This window comes from Neolamprologus multifasciatus, chromosome 22, assembly GCF_963576455.1.
Source record: "Neolamprologus multifasciatus chromosome 22, fNeoMul1.2, whole genome shotgun sequence".
NCBI classification, from domain to species: domain Eukaryota; kingdom Metazoa; phylum Chordata; class Actinopteri; order Cichliformes; family Cichlidae; genus Neolamprologus; species Neolamprologus multifasciatus.
The window spans coordinates 31,661,009-31,680,535 of NC_140459.1; the positions used below are offsets into that span (position 1 = coordinate 31,661,009).

A 19,527-nucleotide genomic window follows, 5' to 3' on the forward strand; every position below is an offset into this window, starting at 1 on the left:
CGTCCAGAACTCTGCTGCCCGTATCATCTCCAGGACCCCTTCTGTCCACCACATCACTCCTGTCCTGCAGCAGCTTCATTGGCTCCCGGTCAAATATCGCATCAATTTCAAAATACTCTTGTACACATTTAAGGCTGTTCATCATCTCTCTCCTCCATATCTCTCTGATCTGGTTCAGATCACTGCCCCATCTCGTTGTCTCAGATCTTCTTCTTCCCTTTCACTCTCCGTCCCTTCCCCCCGTCTTGCAACCATGGGGAGCCGGGCTTTCAGCTGCTCTGCTCCACGACTCTGGAATTCCCGACCTCCTGATTTAAGAAATATCTCTTCCTTCTCACTCTTTAAGTCCAAGCTCAAAACCCACTTGTACAAAATAGCTTATCCCACATAACCTCTCCACTCTGCTATTTTATTTGTTTATGTCTTATGCTTTTATGATTCTGTAAACTGCTTGCTTTTATGTTGCTTTTATGTTGCTTTTATTCTACTATGTACAGTGACCTGTAAAATAAAATGTATTATTATTATATTTCATGAGCTGTCCTGGCTGATTTCCACCCTCTACACCAGGGGTGGGCAATTAATTTTTACAAGGGGCCACATGAGAAACCCGAGTTGCGTCAGAGGGCCACATCAACGACATCTTGAACCCAAGTCTGCTTAACTTTCTTAAATTGTAAAATTCACTCAATTATATATTACGAATAGCTGGTACTGGTAATCAGAAGAATAAAACAAAAATAAAATAATGTAAATATTTATATTGGGCTATGCTATGTGAAATTGTGGCGCATATTCCAAATAAAACAAAAACAACCACCGAATCAATGTCATTTTATTTTAACATGTTTAACTCAACAAACAACAAGTTTATAGAAATGCAACAATACAATGACTTGTGTCATGTTTTCCTCCTTTTCAGTGAGAATAATCCAGCCTGTTTTGGTTTTGAACAAGGGCATTGAAATCTGGCTGAATGTCTGAGGTGGCTGTGCGAAGAACAGCTGAGAGGTGGTCATCAGTGACAGAGGACCTGTGTTTGGATTTGTTGAACTTCATCACCGAGAATGTCTGTTCACATACATAGGTAGATCCAAAGAGGACTAGAATCCTCTGAGCATGATTCCTCAGGTGTAGAAAGTTCTCTTCTTTGAGGGAGGAATAAAAGTCCAGCAGTGAGACTGACCTGAAGTGCTCTGCCAGAAGTGTGTCAGACTGCAAGTCAATGAGTTCCATCTGAACATCACTTGAAGCATTATCCACACTGCAGGTGAAGGGAGAAGAAACCATGTCCATTTCATTTTCAAGAGCTTTGAAATCTTGAAATCGCCTTGAAAACTCTGCATGCAGTACTTCTAACATGGCTGAGTACTTGTGGAGGTGATTGGAATTTGGAAGAGCGTCCTTTAGTGTTGTCAAGTGGGTGTTGTCACTTGGCTTGAGATGAGCTGCAACTTCCTCATGAAAGCCTTTACTGCACTGTACATCTCATGCACAAAAAGTCCCCTGCACTGCAGTTTGACATTTAGTTGGTTCATTAGTGCAGTCACATCCGCAGCAAATCCGAGGTCTGCCACACAATCTTCATCTGAAAGCTCTGGGACGGCATGTCCTTTCTTCACACAGAAATCCTGAAGCTGTTCTCTCAGATCCCAGACACTTTTCAGTACCTTGCTGAGGCTGAGCCACCTGACAGAGCAGTGGTAGCTGATGTCACCATGTTCCATCTCATTTTCCTCCAAAAGAGCAATAAATTGTCTGTGATTTAATGCTCTTGCTCTGATGAAGTTAACTGTTTTAGTTACAACATCACCAACGTGGTCCATCTTTAACACTATCTTACACAACACTTCTTGATGTATAATACAATGCAAAAATGTCAATTTCTGCACAGGATTAATTTCTGTCACTTTATCCTGCATTCTCTTTAAAAGTCCTACATTTTTCCCAGTCAGATTTGGACAACCATCTGTTTTTACACCTGCCAGATTGTCCCATTTCAGTCCTAATTTGTCCAAACATGCATTTACCTCTATGAATAAGTCATTGCCGGTTGTTGTTCCTTTCATTGACTGCATGGCAGCCAGCTCCTCCGTGACTTGAAAGTCTGCAGTTATTCCACGTAAGAAGATGAGAAGCTGGGCGGTATCACGCACATCGCAGCTCTCATCCAAAGCCAGAGAAAAACATTCAAAGTCTGCAGCTCTGTTCTTCAGCTGAAGCTCCAAGTTCTCAGCGATGTCCTCAACCCGCCCAGTCACAGTACGTCGGGAGAGTGAGACGTTCTCAAACGCGTCCTTTTTCTCTGGGCATATCAGTGCAACTGAGTCCAATAAGCACTCCTTAATAAACTTTCCATCAGAAAAGGCCTTACTTTTCCTGGCGATTTTGTGAGATATTACATAACTTGTCCGAACGGCAGCCTCCCTGGTGGTGTGAAGTTTGGTGAAAAGTCCTTGTTGGGTTTGCAGTTTTGCTAGCAATGCATCAGACACCCTTGCGCGCTCTTTTTCAGACAGATTTCTGTATTTATCCTCATGTTTGGTCGTGTAGTGGCGATTCAAATTGTAATCCTTTAACACAGCGATCTGTGTACCACAGACCAAGCACACAGCTTTACCTTTAATTTCTGTGAACAAGTACTTGGTAGTCCATGTCCTGTTAAAAACGCGCCGTTCGTTATCAATTTTTCGCTTCTTAGCGTGTGCTGCCATCTTGAGGCTAACGTCATTTATGGCCGTTCACCTTCACTCAAAGCTCGCGACACGCAGATACGTCAATATGGAAGTAGCGTAGCACTTGTCAGAATAAAAGCAGCACCGTCGTATTGCACGCACTACATATATTTACATAATCTATCGAGTGGTAATTTATTATTGACCTCACGCGGGCCTGAAAAGGATACACAAAGGGCCAGATGTGGCCCGCGGGCCGTAATATGCCCTGCTCTACACTGACAGGACGCTGTTTACACTGTCTTTTTTCTACGTTTAAGCATCACCAGCTGAAATTCATATTCATCTGGTCATCTGGTCATATTCATTCATATCTAGGGCTCGTTAGATGCTGAAGTCACTTATGGACACCTGCAGTCGTTCCTGAGCTGTGCCAAAAAAACAAAACCACACAGCGGCCCACTTGGACCCGTTTCTATGGCACATGTCATCTCTTTGTATGTGACGTCCCCTGGTGATTATTTCAAAGAGGACTGAAGGCTCAGTGTGACAAAAACAATAACACCCTGCAAATTTGTTAAACCAAAAGTACTGAGAAAATGTAAGGACTCAAAAGTACAGATATTTGTTTCAAAATGTATTGAGAAAAAGTACTTCAGTAAAGTACAGATACCTTAAAGTTCTACTTTAGTACAGTAGAATACAAAGTATTTGTACTTTGTTACTTCCCCCTTGTGATGAACCTTAACTGAGGCGAGTGAGTCGTGCAGCTCTTTGGATGTTGTTCTGGGCTGTTTGGTGACCTCTTGGATGAGTCGTGGCTGGACGGCCAGCCACTCCTACGAAGGTTCACCCCTGTTTTCCATTTGTGGATAATGGCTCTCACTGTGGTTTGGTGGAGTCTCAAAGCTTTAGACATGGCTTTATAACCTTTTCCACACTGACAGATCTCAATTCATTTGTTCATTTCTTAGGATGATGTCTGGCTTTTGAGGATCTTCTGATCTGTGACACACCACAGTTAATTTATCTTCATAATAAACACTTTCATTTAGAAAGTGCATTTTGTGTTTACTTGTGTTGCTGTTGTGTAATATTTAAATGTGATGATCTGAAACATTTAAGTGTGACACTTTTTCACACCACTGTATATTATTTTATTTTTTATATATTTCTTTCTTTTTCTGGAGCGATCATGATCAGCCACCTAGACCAATACTGCCAGGGCCGAATTCCCCCTAGTCCAGCCCTGATTCCTCAATCAATCTTGTGGGCTACATCTCTCAGACCATGAAGATTTAGACTCATTTTACATGGCAGGCCACATACAGCCCACTTTAAACTTCAGTGGGCTGGACCAGTGAAACTTCCCTTTCTGTCAGTGTAAAGAAGTGACATATTTAACTGTTTTTCTACATGATAAAGAAAAAGCTGCTGTGACAAAGACAGAACTTTGTTGGCACTGTTTTGTGTACTTAAATCGTAAGAAAAATATGTGTAAAATTACAAAAAAAAAAAAAGCCCTGACAGCTCATTGCCCAGACTGCAGTTTTTTCCTTTTGTTTTTTAAACTGTAGTAATAAAAAAACCTGAAATTTCTGGATTAAAAAGTGAAAAACAAACTTTTCTGTCATTTAATTGTTATTTGCTTGATGACTTTGTGTAGTATGAATGGCAATAAAGGAGGTTTTTATCACTAGGAAAAGCTGTAAAACTTATAAAAACACAGTTAAAAGTCCAAATTCATGCTTGTGCTTTTTTGTGGTGAGCAGCAGATCCAAAAAGTTAATAATTATAAACGACTTCAAGTGAGCGTTCAGGCCTGTGAGACTCATTTAGACACTCAGTGAGCCATGGCTCTGTGGTACGTGCACACATCTCTGCCATTCAAAGACACTTTGTAGATACTTTATTTTATGTCATTTTCAAATGTACATTTTCTTTTTCAACAAAGCAATATTTTATTCAGTGTTTTCTTAAAAGCATTATTTTTATGCATTAACTACGACTAGGGAGAACACACATGAGGTCTAAGGCTTGGACAAGTCTGAAAATGGAAAATGGCAGAAAATACAAACGGGTAACACTTTATCCAGCTCCTTTGATTAGTTCTGCACTCAGCTTTGCCATCTATCATTGAAATTAAGTCAGATGCTGCTCACTTTACGTTTTCGCTTGCTTCGTCACTTTTCCCAACACACTAGCTTCTAAATCCAGCTCCCCCGTCTCTCTGCATGCCTGGCCTGCATGATATGATCCCTATCTGTCTTTGCATGTGATTGGCTGCATGGTGTGCCCATCGAAATAAACTCCAACACTGCGCAGATTCTCAGCAGGGCTGAGGATTTGGCTCCCACATACCACGAGCCATTAATAATTGATATATGAAATTATCTCGAGGGTCAAATATAATTGTATAAAACAGCCCTGGTTTAGAGCCTGTTTCTACTAGAGCTGGGCGATATAAGATTTTTTCATATCACGATGGTTTTTTTTTTCATTTCAGGCGATAACGATATATATCACGATATAAGCCAAACAACTATATTTGTAAGATTTAAATGTGCCGTTGCTCACAAGTAAAATGTGAAATATTCAGCAGCTTGTTTTGATTTAAATATTTATTTCCCATAATAAGTTCAACAGGGTAGATGTACTTAAGGAACATGACACTTTTTCAGATAAATAAAGGCAAATATTGCAAACTACACAAAAGGCAGCCGCTAAAGCGTTTAAGTTTCAAAACAGAACAAACAAAACAGACTAAATTATCAATTCCACTTAGAAACAAAATATTAATTCTAAAAATGAATCTTAGTTTGTTTTACAGAAGATCAGACAAAATTGACTAACTTTTGTCAATATCAAATAAACTGAGAACTAAAAGGAAATTCTCAATCTCTCCTTGTTGTATAGCTTAGCTTTTCAAACAGTTTAACAGTTACTTTTAGGGCTGGGTATCGTCACTGATTTCTAGAATCGATTCAATTGCGATTCACAGGGTCCCGAATCGATTCGATCCACGATTCGATTTAATTCGATTCGATTCGATTTAATTCGATTCGATTCACTTTGATTTGAATCTGGGAAATTTTGACAGTCAGAAATATTATAATTCAGATCAGTACATTTACATATTTTTGTATCTATAAAAAGGAAGCTGACACACCAAGACTTTATCAAAGGTGTGAGCATCACAGCAGAGGCCTTTGTGTCAAAGTAGCTGAGGATAAAACACAGAAAAACATGAAGGTGATTTTCCTGTTCTGGGATTTTATAAAAATGTTCTGCAGTAGATCAAAAACGAAAGAAAACCATTAATGAACATATGAACATTACCTCCGAAGTTACAGCGGTTTTATTAGAGACAAGGCTGAGCGTTTTGCATTTTGCATAATTTTAAAAAGTTTAAATTTGTTCGGTATTGAACGGCAGAAATTAGGTTTTATTTTCGGAAGTATATAAAACGAAAAAAAAAAAACGTCGGCCGACAGCGCTGTAAACAACGGTAGACTTGTGCGTAACAAGCAAGCGAATAATGCAGAAAACAGACAGACGGAGAGAGAGGGAGAGAGAGCGCACAAGAGAGCGAGCACGTGAGAGAGAGCTGTGCATCGCGGTCGAAGCAAAACAATAAAAGTCAGAGTGAATTCATGACATTGTTTATGTGAAGCCTAGTTTGGATCTTCTTTTGCTGCTGGTTCGGTCAATATTGTTTGGAGAGAGATAAAACTAACAGCTTTAGAATCAGCGCATAAAGGGCGTGAACACAAAGCGCGGACCGCCGACAGATCAGAATCAGCGAGCTGTCGGCTTTCAGCCCCGACTGTGAGAAAGGCAACATCTCACTGATTCTGATCCGCGGTTGGGCTGTGTGTTTAAGTCTTTGTGCAGAATCCGTGTTCCTGCTCTCATTTACTGTCTTAGCTGTTTGGTGGTTGTTGAAATTTTGTGAGATTTCACCAGAGATTCTGGCATTTCGGGCAAAATAAATTTATATTAAAAAATCGATTCAGGATATTAATGAATCGATTTTACGTTATCCAAGCCAGAATCGATTTTAATCGATAAATCGATTATAAAAACCCACCCCTAGTTACTTTAGTCTGACAAAAGCCGGATGATGAATTAGCGCTTCCAGTCAGAGATTGAGCATGCACCGCTTTATTGTATTTCCAGACGTGCTTTCGGCACAATTTACAGTGTGCGCTACTCTGTTTTTTGTCAGACTTGAAATAGCCGAAATACCTTCACAATACGGAACTTCTTTGGCTCTTCCGTTCGTCAATCTCTCCGGCATTGGAACCATCATCTGTTTTCTCTTCGGTAACCTTCGGTCATGCTCTCGGTTGATTTTCATCCTTTACCCGGGCGACACGGCGGCTGGCTGCTTCCCAAACAAATACACATGTGCGGCTTGGCACTTGTGCTGTATGTAACAAGTCACGTGACGTGACGCTGCAGCTGTGATTGGTTCGGCTCTGCGCTACTTAATTTGGATTGGCTGTTCTTTTTTTTTTTAAGAGGACAAGAGCGGTGAGGCCTATCGCAATAGTTAAATTTTTCTATCGAGAAAAAGTTATTTTGCAATACATATCGTTATCGTTATCGCCCAGCTCTAGTTTCTACCCAATAAACATTACACAGACCCACTGTATGCTTCACATATGTCTCAGTTTATCTGTGTGCAGTTACCTGGAGGGTCACAAGCTATTTTCTCTTCCTTGAAATTTGTTCCACCTTGCCTTGCCTACTTTTAAGGAATGGGGGTGGTAATTAGATTTTGGAGCAGTTTTTGACCCATAACCGGTGATGAGCAGCTTTCCTCACTGTCACTGGTGCAGTGCTGCACTGATCCCTTCCTGAGAGCCATCTCAATGCAAGCACAAAGAGTTAAGTCAGGAGATTTTTGATGCGCTTTCATTATTTCCTTTAACTAAGGGGGAGTGAGGTCACATTTTATCTCAGGCATGTCACGAATACTGAAATCTGGGCTGACTGTACTGACCACAGCCTCTATGACTTCAGCACCACTGTGTCCTTTACACAAGAGGCCGACTGGCCCACAGATCTTGAAACCTCTCCTTACTGTCACTTCTTGAAGCCTGTTTGCTGCTGTAGGAAACACATTTTATGGAACTGTCAGCTGACTTAGCAATGTTCTGTTCACTCTTTGACACACCCTGCTAATTTCACCCTGCACCCCAGCAGCCTCATCAGTGCTACCTATTGTTGGGTCCACAGTTGAACATTTTCCTTAAATAATGCACTTCATCATTAGCAAAATTTTCCATGGATTCTGTAATTTGTTTGATTAATGATTGGCATGCTGTGACAATTCCACCTGGAATTTTGGCTTCAACACCTCTGAGTCGGTGTCCATGGAAACTCCACAAACTTGATTGGCCTATTGTACACGCTGTGGTCATGCCCCCGAGCTGCGTTCATGCCCCCGAGCCGCGTTCTCCCCTGTATCTCCATCAAAGTTAATACTTCTCTGTTTTAGCCATGTTGTCCACTACATGAATCACCTCAGAAATGCCACCAACATTTCACTTGGACACAAAGGCACGTTGAGTTGTGCATAAGTTTGAAATAACTTACTTTAGTTGCTCCTTAGCGCTACAAACACACAAACACAAGCGTAAGAGTTGGGTGGCTGTAGCTCAGGTGGCAGAGCAGGTCAGCCACTAATCAGAAGGTCGGTGGTTCGATCCCAGGCTGCCTCCTGGCTGCATGCCAAATATCCTTGGTATCTTGGTATACTAACCCCATGGTAACATGGGGTTAGTATACTAACCCCATGGTAACATGGGGTTAGTATCTTGGGCAAGATACTAACCCCATGTTTGCCTACTGGTGGCCGGTAGCCTCGCCTCTGTCAGTGCGCCCCAGGGCAGCTGTGGCTACAATGTAGCTGCCATCACCAGTGGGTGGATGACTGGATATGTAAAGCGCTTTGGGGTCCTCAGGGACTAGTAAAGCGCTATATAAATTCAGGCCATTTACCATTCTTGTCTTTTCCCGCTGGAAAAATATTACTTTTTCAGGTACTATGATGAACTCTGTAAAAGACTATGGAATGGACATTTCACCAACACATTATTACAAATTTTACGGTTAGAGGGTTTTTCACCACCAGCAGCTCAAGTCAGAGACATTGCCCAGGCATATCTGTTTGAACTCAGAGATGTCCGCGATACAGAGGCCACGCTGCAAGAAATTGACGCCAGCGTCACGGAGGTGACCAGGACAGTGATTCATAACGTACTAGATGAGAATTACTCACTTTGGCTCTCCTAGTAATCGTTTTTCTTCTCTTGCCTATTATTTTTCTCAAATGTTTTGTTTTTCTTGTTTTTAGCTTTGCTGGGGTTTTTTTTGTCTGGTTTTTTTTCCTACTGGTCGGAGTTGTTTTTACCCATTTTAAATGTATTTGTTTTTTCTTCATTACAGCAAATAAAACTGTTTTGGAAAACCGTTGCATCAAATAAAACTTTCTTGGAAAAGCATTGCAAGAATCAAACTCATTATTTTGTTTTACTAGAATCAAAGTGTAATGTTATTAATTACATCAAATAAAATATTTTTTGTGAACTCGTTTACATGAAATAAGTAACCGCTCAATCATGAAATAAAACCATAGTTAAACATAACTTCAAAGATCACATATGGCAGAGCAGATTCTATTGAAACGAGCATATTATGACCCATCTCACCCTGGTAGTTTTTGCGATGTGCAAAAATTGATTAAAAGCGTACAGGATGAGAGTGGTACAAAGATTAACGCGCAAACAGCTCAGCAGTTCCTCGCAGAACAGGATGCTTACACCTTGCACAGAGCTGCACGCCTGCACTTTCCGAGAAATCGCGTATTTGGGTTTTTTTTTTTTTTTTTTGCCTGTCCCGTTTGGCTCTTTTGCCATCAGAATTATTGTCTAAAGGCGAAGAAAGATGCCCAACGGATTTTCTTTACCAAATTGACCATCCCAGCTTTGCCGTAATGGTCCATTTGATTCACCTTTTATTCTTTATTTTATTTTCACTTGCTGAATACGGGACAGACTTGACGGGGGAAAGAAAAGGGAGAAAGAAAGAGGGAAAGAAAAACAGTTGAGAAGAGGGACGGGGGAGAAGGGCAAAAAACAAAAACCAACAGAATAAGCAGAAGAAAAAAAAAAAAAAAAAAAATACATATATCGATCACCTGGATCACCTGTTGAGAAAGAAAAAAGAAAACAAGCAGAAGAAAACGAGAGTAATACAATAAACCACATCACAATGATATATGGGAATATGACAGTAAATACTAAATATTAAACATTATTGTGCAGCACGTAAGATCGACAGCACAGTGTGCATTGAGGTAGGAGCCAAAAAGGGTGTAGTTTGTGTGTGTGATCACCCGTGTGTACACCTGTGAGCATGGACGCGCTTGTTTTCTTAAAAGGTTCCCTCATGTAATGATCTGCTAGAGGGTGTGGGGGGCCACTGCCCCGTCCTCCAGGGCATGAAGCAGGTATGGAGGAGATCAAAACCCCAGACATCCAGAGGCCCCCAGAACACAAGAGACCAAGGAAGACCAACAGAGGGGCAGCCGTGCCACTGTCCCAGAAAGAGCTGAGGAGAGTCCCAGATAAGGGGTCACCCAGCAGCCACGGAGCAGAAGCCAGGGGGGGCTGCAGTGACGTGCCCGTGAGCTCCGCCGGCAGCCAGCTGTGCCTGAGTGACTGAGCCCCAGGCCGAGAGGCCGGGGGCACCCCACCTCCGAAGTGGCCCAAGCGAGCCCCAGGCTCCAGGCCCCGATAAGCAGCCGCCAAGGAGTGAGCCGGTGTGTACCCGGACGCCCACCCCCGGACACAAAGAACCACCAACGCACCGATGTCTGAGGGAGTCCGCCCCCGGTAGGGGAAGTGGTGAGGGGAGATAGGCCTCCAAACCTTGGAGGGCCTGAGCTGTCCTCAGAGAGGTGGCATCTGATACCCAACCTGACATATAGACACAGACATACAGGCACACACAGATACAAACATCCATTCCCACCCTCATGCTCTCATATGCACTTACTCCACACTCAACCAACGTGGAGACAGACATAAAGAGACGCAGAACACACAATCACACTCCCCAAGCGTACCGGGTCTAGGTACCCTTGCCCCTGGAGGGGGGAACTGCACCCAGACCCAGGTTGTGTTACCCTTTTCCCTGCGGTGGGGAGAAGCAGACCGCCCCGACTCCGCAGCAGCAGGGAGGCCCCACATTCCGGATCCCAGTCGGACGGCCAACTCCTCCTCCTAGCCCCCCTGCTCCAGCAGAAAGCAGAGAACGAGGGTGAGAGAAGACTCCTAACCTCCCTCCACCCGCTCATTGTAGTGTTGATGTATGTGTGTTCTAAGGTGCATTTAAAACCCAGGAGGGCATGGAGCTACCTGCCAGAGAGCAGCAGGTAAGCGCATAGTCCCTCCTGCTAGCCCTCAATGTCTACGTGTATTTAAAATTGAGAGGTGGGCAACGACGCCGGGGGTGAGGTGTACACCCTGATGGTAATTGGGATTCCGTGTAGCGTGCCCACCCCCAAGATCCTATATGTATGTGTAATGAGAGTGTGAGTAATGTGAATGTCTAAGTTGCGGGATAAAATTGAGGCAGAGGCAGCCAGAAGGGGACAGAGGGGGGGGTTACCTCCTCTGCACCCTGGTGACACACCCCTACTCCAAGGCCCTGCATGTGTGGGTGGTTGTGGTGGAGCGGGAAGAGGGAGGCAGCTGGAGATGGGGAGGGAAGGAAGGGAGGGGCAAGTGACCCCTCCCTGGGGCCAGCTCCCCCGCTGACCCCAGTAGGCACCCCATACTCCGCGACCCGCCAGGGAAGGGGGGCCCAGGCCCATCCGAACCGGGGCCCAGCGCAGCGGCGCCGCCCGGCCCCACAGAGCCCGGGGCAGTCCACCCAACCCCACAACAGAGAAAACTGCACCCACCCCATCATCCAGTCATCTTCCAGACTACATAAGACAATAGACGCCCAGGCTGAGATCCTCCTCCACCTCTCCTGTATCTCCCCCTCTTGCTGAGAGAGTTCCTGAGAGAGGAAAGCTCCTGCAAGATGTGACAACCCCCCCCCCCCCCCACCAGTTGAAGAGCCCCCCAGGTGGCTCGGCGCACCGGCGGCACCCTGCGCCAGTGGCAGGCCCCCATATACCCACCGGCCCACAACCCCGGCAACACACCAACCAGGACCCAGGCCCCCGAGGCCCGGCCAGGGCCCCAGGCCAGAGCCGGAGCGCCCCCAGAACCTCACGCCCGTCCCGGACCCACCCAGGGGCAGCCAGGCCACCAGGTCAGTAATCCCCGTCCGTCAGCACAGACCCTCCCCTAGCCCCGCTGCACGTAGCCACGAGGAAGCCGTCACCTAAGAGCCAACAGAGCCCCTAATTGGCCATGACCGCTACCCCGGGTTGAGCCCCCCAAGGAAGATGCTCCCGGGGAACCCCCCGACGCCCTAAGCCTGACCCTACCCCCACACCAATCACAACAGTGAAGACGAGACCAAAATATGACCCCCCACCTCCACTAGGTGATGGAGCTGATCAGAGGAGCCCAGAGCGATTGATCTGATGTGGTGGCAGAGGCTGTATCAAGACTAATGTAATCTAATAGATAATTTCTATATTGGTTAGAATTAAGATTGTTTTTATTTTTCCAGTTCATGAGGACTGTTTTCTTGGCTATGCATAGGGCAGTGAAAACCATATGGGCTATATTCTTTTCTGAAGTGACATTATCTAAGCTGCCCAACAAACACACTAAGGGGGAAGTTGGAATGTTACATTTCAGACACTTTGATAAGTCTTCACATATCTCGCGCCAAAACTTCTGAACTGGTGGACAGAACCAAAGAGCGTGGATATAATTGTCCGGTGAATTGGTTTGGCAGTGTGAGCAGTTGTTGGTAGATGCAAAGCCCATCTTGAACATCCGATGACCTGTATAGTGCACTCTATGTAGTATTTTGTATTGAATTAATTGAAGACTGGGATTTCTGATTAGATGAAAGGTTTTTAAGCAAATCTGAGACCAGAAGTTTTGGTCTAAGTTAAATCGCGTATTTGTCCCCAGACCTCTTAATCAATACCAAGCAGACCTTTGTGATATGAGAGCGTTATCCGAGCATAACGATGGCTATCAATATTTACTTACAGTTATAGATATTTTCTCTAAAAAAGCTTATGCAAGAGTCTTGAAAAACAAAACAGGCATTCAAGTCACTAAGGCTTTTGACTCTGTCATAAAAGATAGCCAAATTCCTCAAAAGCTACAAACAGATAGTGGTAAGGAATTTTTAATTCCAGTTTTCAATCTTTAGTGAAAAAGCATGGTATAAATCATTTTGCTACAGGCAGCGATCTAAAAGCCTCAGTCTGTGAAAGGTTTAATAGAACTCTTAAAAGTAAAATGTATTTCACTGCTGCAAATACACGTAGATATGTTGATGTGTTACAATATTTATTACACAGCTATAACACTAGTTATCATCGTTCCATAAAAATGGCCCCGAATCAAGTAAATTCATACAACACAGCGTTAGTATTTCAAAACCTATATGGCACTTCTTCTTCTTCTCGTTGTAGAAAAAAGCCCATGAAATTTAAAAAGGGAGATCACGTGAGGCTGTCTAAAGTTAGAGGTGTGTTTGATAAGCAGTATGAGCAAACATTCACCGGTGACATATTTACTATTGACCAATGCATACCTAGAGACCCTCCTGTTTATAAAATCAAAGATTACGATGGGGAAGAAATTATTGGTAGTTTTTACGAGCATGAGCTGCAGAAAATCGGTCTTGTCAAGCTCTATCACTGTCAAAGGAAAATTGTTTTTATATAACGTGATCAGCTTCATGAAATGTATTCTTTTATTGATCACTAAGCAAATGTCTACGTGACTTTTGACATGTACTTTTGTGTAATAAACAACTAATAGCTTCCTCTTTCTGTAAGAACATACAGATTTAGAAAAAGGGGAACCTCAGCTCAGAGTTCTTAGAATAAGAAGCTATTTGTACACACACACACACACACACAGACATACAGACAAGTATAAATAAAGAACGCAGACAGTGATGAGGCGCAGGTCGCAGGTTATGCGTCCATGACTGCCCTCGCGAGTAAAGACAACTGCAGTGTTTGTGTTTTCTAACTCAGGTGTCTTAGCTGAAGAACTACGGGGTGATTTAAAGAAATCCCCTGTCAATCACATAGACAAAATTCTCTCAAAACGTAAACAGAGGGGACAGATTTATTTCCTGGTGAAATGGAGGAACTGGCCTGAAAAGTTTAATAGCTGGGTTAAAGCCAGTGAGCTTAAAAACATCACATAACAAACGCCGGACCTCACTCTCACCTTGGTAACCTTGGTAACGGGTCAGCATGACTGTCAGGTCGCAGGGGTTTTACATCACGCTACCATCAAACGCTAGTTTGAATGTATTTAAAAATAACACCAGTAGCTGCTTCCGTGTTGATTTGGCCCAGCATCTCAATCTTGATGGGGCGTGGGAGGTGGCTCTCACTGAAATTTCATATCCCTATACATGGCTTAATCTCCCGAATGATAAGGCTTATTTTGAATGGAGGAAAAAGGGTGATGCTGAGCAGATGCCTGATGACGTGGTTAAAACGAAAACACGCGCCGGCTTTTATGAGGACGCTAACACGCTGAGAGCAAAGGTTGAAGCCTGCCTCAGGCGTATCAAATCGGATATTTATCTAAAATATCACCCAATTGTTAAAAAGTTTGAATTCACATCTGGAGGCATATATCAACTCAGGTTTTTCCCGCCTCTCGCATATATGCTTGGTGTCCCAGCAGGTGTCTGGCAGCGATTCGAGCGCAAATTTGCCCCATATCCTGCAGATATAAGGGCAGGGTGTTATCATCTATTCTGTTATTCTGACATAGCAGCGTTACAGCCCGTGGGTGATAGCTACTCCCCCCTACTGCGTACTGTCAAAATAGAAGGTAATTACAGAGATATCATCACCCTGTGTTTTAACAAACCAGACTACATTCCTGTGGCTCACAAACACATCGAAAATATCCATATTGAAATCAAAACCGATCAGAACGAGCCTGTAAACTTTACCTACGGTAAAACGATAGTAAAGCTACACTTCCGACCTGTCAAGGATCTACCATAACTCATAACAATATGGATAATAATAGATTTATACGGTATTACGAAACGCAGGCTGGTAATGGTGTGCCCGGCTTTTCAGGTGCGCCTGTAATTTACGGACGAGGAATAGCATCCATTTTCTCAAAATTGTTTAGATTTGTAACCCCGTTCATAAAGGGGGGTGTGAGCATCGCAAAACCTAATTTGAAAACTGCTGTCAAAGGCTTTGCTTCAGATGTTGTCACCTCCTCACTTTCGAATTTGACTCATTCGAACACACCAGAACAGCAAGAGGGCTCGGGGCTGAGCATAATTGCACGTAGACCCTTAAAACGTCCTCCGGGTCGGAGGCTGACAGAGTTTAAAAAGCCGAAGAAAACGGTGAAAAAGAGGCAGACTGGTAAAACCGTCAGACGTACAGGATGTACAAGACGTACAGGACGCAAGTCTAAGCAAGATATTTTCTAAAAAAACAACAACTAAGAAACAAACAACAATGTCTTTACTTCACAAACGATCAAGCGAATGCACCTTGAGCGAATTTGATCTGTTTACAGCACCACTGACTCAGTTTTCAATCGAGGACAAATGTTATTCAGAAATTTTACCAGTAACAGCGCTCACAGATCGTGACCTCTGGAATTTTATGTGCCTGGAAACGGGTTGCATTACCTGGATTTAAATGACACACTGCTGAGTTTAAGGTTGAAAATAACAAAGACAGATGGTAGCGATATTGAAGCGGATGCTAATGTTGGAATTATAAATTACCCTTTAAACACCATTTTCTCGCAAGGTGACGTCACATTGGGCAACAGACTGATTTCACAAGCCAGCTCAACTCACCCATAGGGCTATAATCGAGATGTATTTAAATTACTCAGAAGAAAGTCTGAAAACTCAATTTAGTGCAGGTCTGTTTTACAAAGATACTGCTTGCTCACACGATTCCCACGTTGTAAATAATGGACCAAACAGAGTATTAGTCCGACGGGCCGTGTACAGTGAACGCTCGCGAGAGTTCCACGTCATGGGCCCGTTACACTCAGATATTTTTTTCTGCAAAAGATTATTTCTCAATAATGAATGAATGAAAGCCTTTATTTGTCACACACAGGTTGCCCTGCTGCGAAATGGGGACCCCCCCCCCCCCCCGACCTTACACACAAGACACAAACATTACATGGGGTTACAAGTCGGAGATTGGTAGCGTTACAGAAAAACACCGAAATGTCCACACAACGGGAAGGTACAAGAGGAAAAAAAAGAGACCTCCACTCATGCTGTGCTTCCATGGTAGGACAGCATGAGAACAGGAAACAAAAAAACTCCTCTGCACAAAAAAGCACATGAATGTCCACGTCACAACATTATTAAGACATAACAAGCCACAGGGTTGGGTAGGGGATGAGGAGTAATCCCAGGCAACACAGCAGCAATCCTTCCACGGCGCCGTCTCTTTTACAGCGCGGGCCCAGACCCGCCTCGTGTTCCCAGGGGACAACAAGCATCGAAGGCGTTGGAAAGGGGGGGGGGAGATGAGTGAGTGCTTATCAGTGTAAGTGTGTGTGTGTGCGTGTCCATAGTTCAGCTGAGACAGTGTCCTTCGCCCTATCAGGCTAAGTAAACAGTCCTCCAGCCAATCCAGGTGGCCTTGCATGGGATGGGGAGAATAGTCATATCACAGTCGTTATCAGGGAGTGTTTGTCCGGCTTCAGCCTTGGGCCTATACAGCTGGCGCCGTGGTGGTGTCTGCATTTGATCCCGAATTTGTTGATTTTCTTTCCAAACGAGCAGCTCACGAGAATTTTCAAAGCTGATCTTTAACACTCTGATGCTGGTCTCTCGATCTCCCGTTGGAGAGCCGCGAGCCTCCCCATGATGGTATCAAACTTCTGATCCGTGGTGTTGTCATTCTTTTGATTCTGAGACCTCACAACTGCAGTGATCCGTTCTGTGATGTGATCCAACTTTCGCTCAAGGGTCTCATTTTGAGCAGGGCCCTCTCTGATGTATCCCACCATACGCTCAATGGTGTTGTTTTGAGCCTTCACAGCAGCTGTAAGCGTCTCCAAGGTGTTAACCATGCTGTGTTCGTTGTGAGAGGTCGCGCCTCGTCCCGTCGCTTCGATTCCAGCGGGCAGCCTTGGGGGGATTTGAACAGCCGGTTCCGCTCTCTTATTTCAATGATAAGTCAGGGCCATGCCAGCTCCGATCAGCAAGAACCCCGTTATCATGGTTCCGAATAGGTAAATATCTTCAGCGTCCTCGATCGACAGTCGCCAGGCACACGAGCCTCCATTTCTGCCACCCGTCCATCGTGTAACCGGCAGGGAAAGTCCCTCCGGGGCACTCGGGCTCTCCCGAGCCCAGACTTCTCGTTGAGAAGAGGGTGTCAATAGCATTCAGAGACCAGTTGATCAAATCCATAATTCTCTTTTAGGTTTTAGAGAACGACAGTGAGAGACTGTTCCAGGGAAAAGTAATGAACATGAGACAGACAAGGACACAGAGGCTAAGCAGGGAAGATAAGGGTAAGGAGGAGAGGAGAAAAGTGCGACCGCCTTCGCTGAGAGCCAAGAGAGTTTGGATTTGAGGGTTAAGCTCACGAGAGCCAACGATGCTTTCACCCTCATGGCGCCTCAAAATGCCAATTACCATCTCAATATTCTGGGGGCGTCATTGTACCGGGAGAAACCTGAAAGATCTGTCCTTGTGCATTGACAGACAGGAGTTTGAACAAGGATATACTCTGTTTATGTTCAATATGAATCCTTCAGATGACAGTCAGGCCTTGTCACCGGTAATAAATGGCAACTTGAGACTTGAAATGGCTTCAGAGTCCCTCTACCTCACACAACTTGTATTCCCACCAGATTATCCTTTTTACCCCAAAAGCATTGTAACGTTTTTGGAAAAGCGTGCTAAACGAGTATCTTTCCATCAAAGACAGCTACAAGCCACGCTGTCTACAGTATGCGGACAGCATTGTATATTTTTTCTAGCCCAGAAATCGCGTGGAAAGACTTATGATGATGTACTTGCTTTATATAGCTCTAATCAAAAACAAAAATGATAGCATGGTCTCGTGTTTTGTAAAATGATTTATCAGATGTGTATTAATATGTAAAGCTAGCAATTTTAATCAAACTTTGTGTTCTCTGAAAGCTTTTAATGATTGTCATTTGTGCTAAAAAATAATTTCAATAAAACTAAAAACGTTTCTGGGGGAAAAAACTGGTGTATTGTGCTTTTTTGTAAAATAAAAACATGAGAGACAATTAACTTTAAAAACATAATAATGTTTTATTTTTGGTTTTTGATTACATCAGAAATTTAACCATATGGGTGATAAGGCAATTGCCCTGATTTTCTTCTTTTTTTTCTTAACAATAACATCTTCCTCGGATGATCTGTGGTATTCTCCTGTTTCTCTTGAATCTTTTAACGCTGCTATTTCCCTTCTGGCCGATAAGTTTCCAGTAGTGGATAGGGGTATTTTTAGATCCGCCAAAGTTCGTGCAAGTGAACTCCACCCTGTTGGTTTCACAATGGCCCGACAGCTTGCTAAAAACTTCATCAAGTCGAGCATATGACTTCCTGGTATTGGGTTTTGTCTATGCATCAATTCGCCGTCCTCAGTCCATCTGCTGCGACCTTTTGATGCTAATATTCTACGCATTAGATATTCAGTGTTTCTCTTTGAGCGTGGATTTATGTTGGTTAAAACATCATGTAAAACCTTATTCACACTTCCCATCTGCTCCCCCTCCTCGCTTTCTTCCTGCTGGTAGTCATCTGATCTCTCACGCTCCGCGGGGAGCCTTAGTGTTATTTGTTTGCTTTCATCTAATTTCTGTCTCTCAAGTACGAGGTACTTTTGTAAAAGCATGTTATACTTTTTTATTTTCTCATCGCGGGTCAGACCTTGAGTCTCCAATACACGTCTCATTTGACTGTCCAGGTCATCCTCGGCTTTGTTTCTGATGCTTGCTCGAGAAGCATTTGCATGCGTTTCCTGTAAGCGTTTGATCTGCTCAGGCGAGATCAGATACATTTTCTGCATTTTTATTTGCGAATGGCGCCTATAGCTAAATCAGCTACGATAGGTAACACTGTTGTGAGCAGTGGTAAGAGGAAACCACCTTTTTGAGTCATTAGCTTCTTTTTCTTCCTGACTCCCTCACCATCTGTCTGATTTTCTCTTTATGTCGTTTCAACTTCTTATGCTGGCATTGTGTGATTGGAATATTTCCTTTTAAAAGATTCATACAAATCTCGCAAATAGCCTGAATAAAATCGGGTGAGCATTCTTCTAAAATAACCTTACGAATTTTAGGGGAGCTTGTGGTTAGTGTTTTCAGCAAAGCAAAGTTTCTTCTCAATCTTACAGACATTGTTTCTCTTATTTTTTCCGGGGTAAGAAAACACACAACTGTTCTGAGGGAAGTATCCCTGATCTCAGTCTGAGTTGCTCTGGACAGGTGGGGGTTGAATCTATCAATAAATATCCATGTGGCTCTCTCGTGGCTTCTTCAAAACTCTCCAAGAAGAATTGCAGACATCCTGGGCATATTTGTCTAGCTAGTGTATTAACTTGTAATTTATCACGAGGGTTTTTAAATAACACCATATAAGTACTATTCAGACTGATCGTCCTGCTGTGCTTACCTTGTAG

The 19,527-nt window shown here is 43.6% G+C and overlaps 2 protein-coding genes across 2 annotated transcripts in view; both read right to left on the minus strand.

Moving 5' to 3' along the window:
- The window catches only part of LOC146493773 (uncharacterized), a 561,837-nt gene that overhangs the window by 55,579 nt on the left and 486,731 nt on the right, over nt 1–19,527 (minus strand). The window lies entirely within an intron of this gene.
- Nucleotides 1,416–2,817, minus strand: LOC146493774 (general transcription factor II-I repeat domain-containing protein 2B-like). Its single transcript, XM_085149359.1, has one exon. The coding sequence runs from the start codon at nt 2,712–2,714 to the stop codon at nt 1,416–1,418; it is 1,299 nt and encodes a 432-aa protein (XP_085005485.1). The 5' UTR covers nt 2,715–2,817.

Excerpts from the sequence above, each read along its gene's own strand:
- LOC146493774 (XM_085149359.1), bottom strand. The coding sequence starts at position 2,714 with ATGGCAGCACACGCTAAGAAGCGAAAAATTGATAACGAACGGCGCGTT.